We start from the raw sequence: 9,252 nt of genomic DNA, 5'->3' as shown, positions 1-9,252 counted from the left end.
TTTAATTTGAAAAGAGTACAGGTAGTATGCTCGGCTTACTGTCATTCGTATAGTGACCATTCAAAGCTGCAGCAAAACTGGAAAAAGTGACTTTGCATCCAGTCCTCATACTTACGACTGCTGCAGCCATCCCCGCGTGACCACAGGATCAAAATTCGGGGCCCTTGAACAATCTGCATATATTTACGATATTTGCAGCGTCCTGGTGTCATGGGATCGCCGTTTGCAACTTTCCTGGCCAGCTTCTGAGAAGCAAAGTCAATTGGGGAAGCCAGATTCGCTTAATGACAGTCATTAAGCGAATCTGGCAAAACCACGGCAAAAAAAAGATTGTAAAACCAGGCGCTGCTCACTTAACAACTGCCGGGCTTAGCAATGGAAATTTTGGTCTTAATTGTGATGATAAGTTGAAGACTAGCTGTCTGTTAACCTCGGCTAACAATGTTTTGATGTCATAGTTTGTTGTGGACTTCAATTCCCAGAATTCCTCAGTCGCCATGCTGGGAGTTGAAGTCCACACCTCATAAAGGGAATTCTGGGAGCGGAAGTCTACAAATCTGTTAAAGAATTCTGGGAGTTAAAGTCTGCACATCTTAAAGGGCATTCTGGGAGTTGACATCCATATGTTTTAAAGGGAATTCTGGGAGTTGACATCCATATGTTTTAAAGGGAATTCTGGGAGTTGAAGTCCAAACCTCATAAAGGGAATTCTGGGAGTTGAAGTCCACACCTCATAAAGGGAATTCTGGGAGCGGAAGTCTACAAATCCGTTAAAGAATTCTGGGAGTTAAAGTCTGCACATCTTAAAGGGCATTCTGGGAGTTGACATCCATATGTTTTAAAGGGAATTCTGGGAGTTGAAGTCCACACCTCATAAAGGGAATTCTGGGAGTTGAAGTCCACACCTCATAAAGGGAATTCTGGGAGTTGAAGTCCACACCTCATAAAGGGAATTCTGAGAGTTGAAGTCCACACCTCATAAAGGGAATTCTGGGAGTTGAAGTCCACACCTCATAAAGGGAATTCTGAGAGTTGAAGTTCACAACTCATAAAGGGAATTCTGGGAGTTGAAGTCTGCACATCTTAAAGGGAATTCTGGGAGTTGAAGTCCACACCTCATAAAGGGAATTCTGGGAGTTGAAGTCCACACCTCATAAAGGGAATTCTGGGAGTTGAAGTCCACACCTCATAAAGGGAATTCTGGGAGTTGAAGTCCACACCTCATAAAGGGAATTCTGGGAGTTGAAGTTCACAACTCATAAAGGGAATTCTGGGAGTTGAAGTCTGCACATCTGATAAAGAATTCTGGGAATTTTAAGTCTGCTCATCTTAAAGGGAATTCTGAGGCGCGAAGTCCACAGGTTTTAAAGTTGTCAAGTTTGAAAAACACAGCTCTAATGAATGCCTCCCGAATATACTGGACTACATGTCCCATCTTGGAAGGCCTGGGAAGGCATCATGTCTGAATTTGGTTACCTAGGAAGAATTGGAGGGGAAAAACAGTTTGCAATTTGTAATTACCTGACTGAACAGGTAATTTGCACCGGCTGGGGAATTCTGGGAGTTGAAGTCCACACCTCATAAAGGGAATTCTGGGAGTTGAAGTTCACAACTCATAAAGGGAATTCTGGGAGTTGAAGTCTGCACATCTGATAAAGAATTCTGGGAATTGAAGTCTGCTCATCTTAAAGGGAATTCTGAGGCGCGAAGTCCACAGGTTTTAAAGTTGTCAAGTTTGAAAAACACAGCTCTAATGAATGCCTCCCGAATATACTGGACTACATGTCCCATCTTCCCCGTCAGTAGCGGAGCATTACAATTCCAGAAGGAAGGCCTGGGAAGGCATCATGTCTGAATTTGGTTACCTAGGAAGAATTGGAGGGGGGGGAAAAACAGTTTGCAATTTGTAATTACCTGACTGAACAGGTAATTTGCACGCCGGCTGGGGAATTCTGGGAGTTGAAGTCCACAAGTCATAAAGTTGCCAAGTTTGAAGACCCTTGGCTCAGAGAGAAATGCCTGAAAACATTTTCTCTTGTGCATTTTGCTATCCTCTTCCTGTTTTCCCACAGTTTTGAATGCTTGATGATTGTCATATCAGGGCTGGGAGCTGACATTTTATCAAAACCGCCCTTCTGCATCATAAACCAAGCAGTTAATGAGCAATTGATTCTACTTGATGGGGCTAAATTGTTAAATAAACATTGGGGCCACTGTAATCTTGACATGTGCTTACTTTGCAAGCAAGAGCCAAGGAGAAGTTTCCAGCCTTCGGTTTATCACAATCCTGATTAAAAAAAAGGAACAAGTATCTTGATGCTGAATGAAGGTGCAAACTCCAAGGTACAAAAAACCCCACAAAAATTACAAACTGTTTTTCTTTCCAATTTTTTGTACATTCAGACACGGCTTTCTTTCTGGATTTATAATATTCAGCTGCTGATGGGAGAAGATGGGACATGTACATTTGGGAGGCATCCAATTAGAGCTGTCTTTTTCAAACTTGGCAGTTTTAAAACCTGTGGACTTCAACTCCCAGAATTCCCTCTCAGACATATTTATTTAAACTCCCAGAATTTTCTTTCAGATATATTTATTTCAACTCCCACAATTCCTTTTAAGACGTGTTTATTTCAACTCCAGAATTCCTTTTCAGACGTGTAGACTTCAATTCCCAGAATTCCCTTTAAGATGTGTTTATTTCAACTCCCACAATTCCCTTTAAAACATGTGAACTTCAACTCCCAGAATTCCTTTTAAGACGTGTTTATTTCAACTCCAGAATTCCCTTTCAGACATGTAGACTTCAATTCCCAGAATTCCCTTTCAGACATGTTTATTTAAACTCCCAGAATTTTCTTTCAGATATATTTATTTCAACTCCCACAATTCCTTTTAAGACGTGTTTATTTCAACTCCAGAATTCCTTTTCAGACGTGTAGACTTCAATTCCCAGAATTCCCTTTCAGACATGTTTATTTAAACTCCCAGAATTTTCTTTCAGATATATTTATTTCAACTCCCACAATTCCTTTAAAACATTTGAACTTCAACTCCAGAATCCCCTTTCAGACATGTATTCAATTCCCAGAATTCCCTTTAAGATGTGTTTATTTCAACTCCCAGAATTCCCTTTAAAACATGTGAACTTCAACTCCCAGAATTCCACAGCCTGGCTGAGGAAATCCCCATATCTTAAAATGGCCAAGTTTGAAAAACTAGAGACATAGCTAGACTAGGTGTTGAACCAGAGATGGCCAGGTGAAGATTCAGTGTTAAATTTTGGGGAGGTGACCCATAGCTGGGAACACCCCCTTATGCTTCAGATTCCCACAATTCCTAGGCTCCAGTTGCAAAAGGAAGGATGGATCCAATAGACTCCAATTCATTGCCTTAGTGTTCCCATCTGTAAAATGGGACACATTAGTTGGGGCATCCAGAGGCTATGATGAAAAACGTTAGGTTTGACTGAAATAATGCAAGTGGACTTCTGCCTGATGGTTAATGGTGGTGTCAAGATGAGGGCTATGGGGTGGGGGAGAGAGGTTTTTTTTTTTGTATTACTGAGGTGGCCATTTTGACTTTTTTGACCTCCTCCTGGACACTCCAGAATCCAACCAATGGCCGTTCTTTGTCTCTGGCCAAATGGCAGCACTGCAATAAATAAAAACATACAAAAACTACGTTCTTACACCAATGAATATTTTGCACAGTTATCCCTGTTATCTGGAGGGGGAAACAACCATGTTTGCTAATTTGAGCTTTGGCGTTTATTTTGGCCTCAAGCGATGCAGAAGCCGGTTTCCCGGTAATTTATGTCTTTATTTCATGTGTTCATTTAGATTGGTGCAGTCGCCCGTTTCTCAACAATTAAAAATAACAGCAAGAATACAGAGTGCAGAATGACAGAGTTGGAATGGAGGGAAGTTGTAGGTCAGTGGTAGTCAACCTGGTCCCTACCGCCCACTAGTTGGCGTTCCAGCTTTCATGTCGGGCGGTAGGGATTTTATCCGATACTGAAGCACTTTCTTTTTTTAAAAAAATTTATTTGACTTTTTAAAAAAATTTCATAGCATTATTTAAAAACATTTTCATTAGGTTTTCATAAAATTCTCCATGACAATTTAAATTTCTGAAAATATACTATTGGTATCGCCTGCGCATAAGTTTAGTTCGTGTTACGTAAGTGAAATTAAATGGCGCTATAGTGCGACCGCAAACAAAAGAGCCTTGTCCCAGAATAGCTGGCGCATCTCCCCCCATACCACCCAGCTGTAACAGACAAACAGAGCTGGTAGCCGGCGCCCCCTCAAACCCAATCCACGATGCACAAGAGGCATGCGCAGATGACGATACACGACACATTACTGTGGAACCAGTGGGCGGTTAGAAAATTTTACTACTAACAGAGAGACAAAAGTGGGCGGTAGGTATAAAAAGGTTGACTACCCCTGTTGTAGGTCATCTAATCCAACCCACTTATTCAGTCGGGAGACCTACCTTTTGAGACAAGTAACCGTCCACGCCCACCCAGTAACCAGGCAGAGAATCCCTTGCTAAAATTTTTGAAGCCCACCCCCGGTGTAAATATAATAAGAGCAGAGCTAACAGGTTGTGCATTTAGATCACAGCTTAATAATAATAACAACAGAGTTGGAAGGGACCTTGGAGGCCTTCTAGTCCAACCCCCTGCCCAGGCAGGAAACCCTACACCATCTCAGTCAGATGGTTATCCAACATTTTCTTAAAAATTTCCAGTGTTGGAGCATTCACAACTTCTGCAGGCAAGTCGTTCCACTTATTAATTGTTCTAACTGTCAGGAAATTTCTCCTTAGTTCTAAGTTGCTTCTCTCCTTGATCAGTTTCCACCCATTGCTTCTTGTTCTACCCTCAGGTGCTTTGGAGAACAGCCCGACTCCCTCTTCTTTGTGGCAACCCCTGAGATATTGGAACACTGCTATCATGTCTCCTCTAGTCCTTCTTTTTATTAAACTAGACATACCCAGTTCCTGCAACCGTTCTTCATATGTTTTAGCCTCCAGTCCCCTAATCATCTTTGTTGCTCTTCTCTGCACTCTTTCTAGAGTCTCAACATCTTTTTTACATCGTGGCGACCAAAACTGGATGCAATATTCCAAGTGTGGCCTTACCAAGGCATTATAAAGTGGCACTAACACTTCACGTGATCTTGATTTTATCCCTCTGTTTAAGCAGCCCAGAACTGTGTTGGCTTTTTTAGCAGCTGCTTCACACGGCTGGCTCGTATCTAAATGGTTATCCTCTAGGACTCCAAGATCCCTCTCACAGTTACTACTATCTGAGCTCGTGTGAGGGCAGAGGAGAATAATTGCAAATAAAGAATTATACTTAGTAATTTTCAGCTGCTCCAGACTGACGATTTCAATAGAAAAAACTCTCAAAAGCCAAGACTCCATAGAATTGTAAAAAAAATAATAAAAAAAAAATACCCCAGTCAAATCAAGGCTGTTCCCATTTTACAGAATGGAAGACCAAGTCACTCCGGGAGCGAGAAGGGCGATCTTTAAAGTGGATCAAGAAATACAGGACAGTCCTCGACTTACAACCGTCCGTTTAGTGACCGCTCAAAGCTACAACGGCACTGAAAAAAGTGACTTATGACTTAACGTTTTTCACACTTAACGACCGTTGCAGCATCCCTGTGGGCATGTGCTCAAAATTCATGCACGTTTGGCAACTGACTCGCATTTATGACGGTCGCAGTGTCCCAGGTTCATGTGATCGCCTTTTGCAAAACTTCTGACAAGCAAAGTCAAGGGGGAAGCCAGCTTCGCGTAACGACCGTGTTACTGTGTAACAACCGCAGTGATTCGCTTAACAGTGACAGCAAGAAAGGTCGTAAAATGGGCCAAAACGTGAACAACTTAAACACCTTGCTTAGCGATGGAACTTTTGGGTCGCCAAAGGTGATCACATGACCCCGGGAAACGGCAAATGTCATAAATATGAGTCAGTTGTCAGGTATCTGAATTTTGATCATGCAAACATGGGGATGCTGCAATGGTCATAAATGTGAACAATGGTCATAAGTCACTTTTTTCAGTGCCATTTTTAACTTGGAACGGTCACTAAATGAACTGTTATAAGTTGAGGACTACCTGTATGTAGCAGTGTTTCTCAACTTGGAGAACTTTAAGATGGGTGGACTTTGACTCCCAGAATCCCCCAACCAACTTTCCCAAGAATTCTGGCTGACATATGTTGGCTGGGGAATTCTGGGAGTTGAAGGCCACAAAGGTTGTGTGGTGAATTCTGGGAGTTGAAGGCCACAAAGGTTGGGTGGGGAATTCTGGGAGTTGAAGGCCATAAAGGTTGGGTGGGGAATTCTGGGAGTTGAAGGCCACAAAGGTTGAGTGGTGAATTCTGGGAGTTGAAGGCCACAAAGGTTGGGTGGTGAATTCTGGGAGTTGAAGGCCACACAGGTTGTGTGGGGAATTCTGGGAGTTGAAGGCCACAAAGGTTGGCTGGTGAATTCTGGGAGTTGAAGGCCACAAAGGTTGGGTGGGGAATTCTGGGAGTTGAAGGCCACAAAGGTTGGGTGGGGAATTCTGGGAGTTGAAGGCCACAAAGGTTGAGTGGTGAATTCTGGGAGTTGAAGGCCACAAAGGTTGCGTGGGGAATTCTGGGAGTTGAAGGCCACACAGGTTGTGTGGGGAATTCTGGGAGTTGAAGGCCACACAGGTTGTGTGGTGAATTCTGGGAGTTGAAGGCCACAAAGGTTGGGTGGTGAATTCTGGGAGTTGAAGGCCACAAAGGTTGAGTGGTGAATTCTGGGAGTTGAAGGCCACACAGGTTGTGTGGGGAATTCTGGGAGTTGAAGGCCACACAGGTTGCGTGGGGAATTCTGGGAGTTGAAGGCCACACAGGTTGCGTGGTGAATTCTGGGAGTTGAAGGCCACAAATGTTGCGTGGTGAATTCTGGGAGTTGAAGGCCACACAGGTTGTGTGGGGAATTCTGGGAGTTGAAGGCCACAAAGGTTGCATGGGGAATTCTGGGAGTTGAAGGCCACAAAGGTTGCGTGGTGAATTCTGGGAGTTGAAGGCCACAAAGGTTGGGTGGGGAATTCTGGGAGTTGAAGGCCACAAAGGTTGGCAGGGGAATTCTGGGAGTTGAAGGCCACAAAGGTTGTGTGGTGAATTCTGGGAGTTGAAGGCCACAAAGGTTGGGTGGGGAATTCTGGGAGTTGAAGGCCACAAAGGTTGCGTGGTGAATTCTGGGAGTTGAAGGCCACAAAGGTTGCGTGGGGAATTCTGGGAGTTGAAGGCCACAAATGTTGGCTGGGGAATTCTGGGAGTTGAAGGCCACAAAGGTTGGATGGGGAATTTTGGAAGTTGAAGTCCTCTCATCTTAAAGTTGCCGAGGATACACAGATTTACAGCATCAGCTCTAAGGATCAATAAGCTACAACATTTGAACAATTGACATAACATAACATAACAACAGAGTTGGAAGGGACCTTGGAGGCCTTCTAGTCCAACCCGCTGCCTAGGCAGGAACCCTACACCATCTCAGTCAGATCAATTGAATAATTGAACAATCCAGTGTTGGTTCTAATCCCTTTCTCTCTCCTGCCTTCCCAGTGGAAGAACAAAAACCATCGTTCTGGGATCAGCTGGCAGATAAAGCCATTAAGAAAGCAAGCCAGTTAAAATACCGCAACTACAAGGCCAAGAACCTCATCCTCTTTCTGGGAGATGGTGAGTAAGTTACTCCAGGGTGAAGCCTAACCAGGCTGGAGAGGTTGCTGAACCAGAATTACTATAATATATTACTATTATTTTTGTTGTTGTTGTTGCATTAAACATGAAACATGTTTATTATTTATTATTTAAACATGTTGTTGTTGTTGTTATTATTATTGTTATTATTATTCCTTGGCTTTTCTCTCTCTTCATATGAAATTATTGTAGCGTTTGGTTTTCTTCTTCAAGTGGCTGTAGAAATCTCGCTTCCCAACTCAAGATTTTCCCAACTCAGCACGACAATTTCAACATTGCAAGAAAAAAAATATCTTTATTTGTTTATGTTTTTAATCCCCTGATCCAACCAGGTTATTATGTTTCATTGATGGTGAACAAATGGAATTAAATGAAAAATATATCTTTCCGTTGTCCGTTTTGCTTTGAAAATGTAGGAAAGGAATAAGAGAATTATAGAGTTGGATGCAGTGGTGGGATTCAAATAATTTAACAATTGGTTCTCTGCCCTAATGATTTCTTCCAACAACCAGTTCACCAAACTGCTCAGAAAGTTAACAACCGGTTCTCCCGAAGTGGTGCGAACTGGCTGAATCCCACCGTTGGTTGGATGGGACCGTGAGAGGTCTTCTAGTCCAACCCTCTGCTTAGGCAGGAAACCCTAAACCATTTCAGACAAATAGTTGTCCAATTTCTTCTTAAAAACTTCCAGAGTTGGAGTACCTATAACTTCTGCAGGCAAGCTGTTCCACTGATTGATTGTTCTAACTGTCAGGAAATTTCTCCTTAGTTCTAGGTTGCTTCTCTCCTTGATTAGTTTCCACCCATTGCTTCTTGTCCTGCCCTCAGGTGCTTTGGAGAATAGCTTGACTCCCTCTTCTTTGGGGCAGCCCCTGAGATATTGGAAGACTGCTATCATGTCACCCCTTAGTCCTTCTTTTCATTAAACTAGACATACCCAGTTCCTGTAACCATTCTTCATGTTTTAGCCTCCAGTCCCCCAATCATCTTTGTTGCTCTTCTCTGCACTCTTTCCAGATTTTTTACATCATGGCAACCAAAACTGAATGCCATATTCCAAGTGTGGCCTTCCCAAGGCCTTATAAAGTGGTATTAACACTTCACATGATCTCGATTCTATCCCTCTGTTGATGCAGCCTAGAACTGTGTTGTCTTTTTTGGCAGCTGCTGCACACAGCTGGCTCAGATTTAAATGATTGTCCACTAGGACTCCGAGATCCCTCTCATAGTTACTACTATTGAGTGAGGTACCACATATACTGTACCTGTGCATTTTGTTTTCCTTGCCTAAATGTAGAACTTTAATTTTTTCACCGTTGAATTTCATTTTGTTAGATAGCACCCAATGTTCAAGTCTGTCAAGATCTTTCTGTAACTTGAGCCTATCTTCTGGAGTTTTGGCTATTCCTGCCAGCTTGGTGTCATCTGCAAATTTGATGAGTTCCCCATCTATCCCCTCGTCCAAGTCATTGATGAAGATGTTGAAGAGTACT

At 42.8% G+C, this 9,252-nt stretch overlaps 1 protein-coding gene across 1 annotated transcript in view; it reads left to right on the top strand.

The window, feature by feature from the left end:
* The first annotated feature begins 3,788 nt into the window (after positions 1-3,788).
* LOC131201342 (intestinal-type alkaline phosphatase 1-like) overlaps positions 3,789-9,252 on the top strand; it is a 29,701-nt gene continuing 24,237 nt past the window's right edge. The window contains exons 1-2 of the mRNA XM_058189162.1: positions 3,789-3,808; positions 7,584-7,738. Of these exons, the coding sequence (XP_058045145.1) occupies positions 3,789-3,808; positions 7,584-7,738 (175 nt within the window). The remainder of the gene's footprint in view (positions 3,809-7,583; positions 7,739-9,252) is intronic.

The sequence above is a fragment of the Ahaetulla prasina genome, chromosome 6 (assembly GCF_028640845.1).
Source record: "Ahaetulla prasina isolate Xishuangbanna chromosome 6, ASM2864084v1, whole genome shotgun sequence".
Taxonomy (NCBI): Eukaryota; Metazoa; Chordata; class Lepidosauria; order Squamata; family Colubridae; genus Ahaetulla; species Ahaetulla prasina.
The sequence above is the reverse complement of the archived record's forward strand: the minus strand, read 5'-3'. Positions and strand labels throughout refer to the sequence as shown.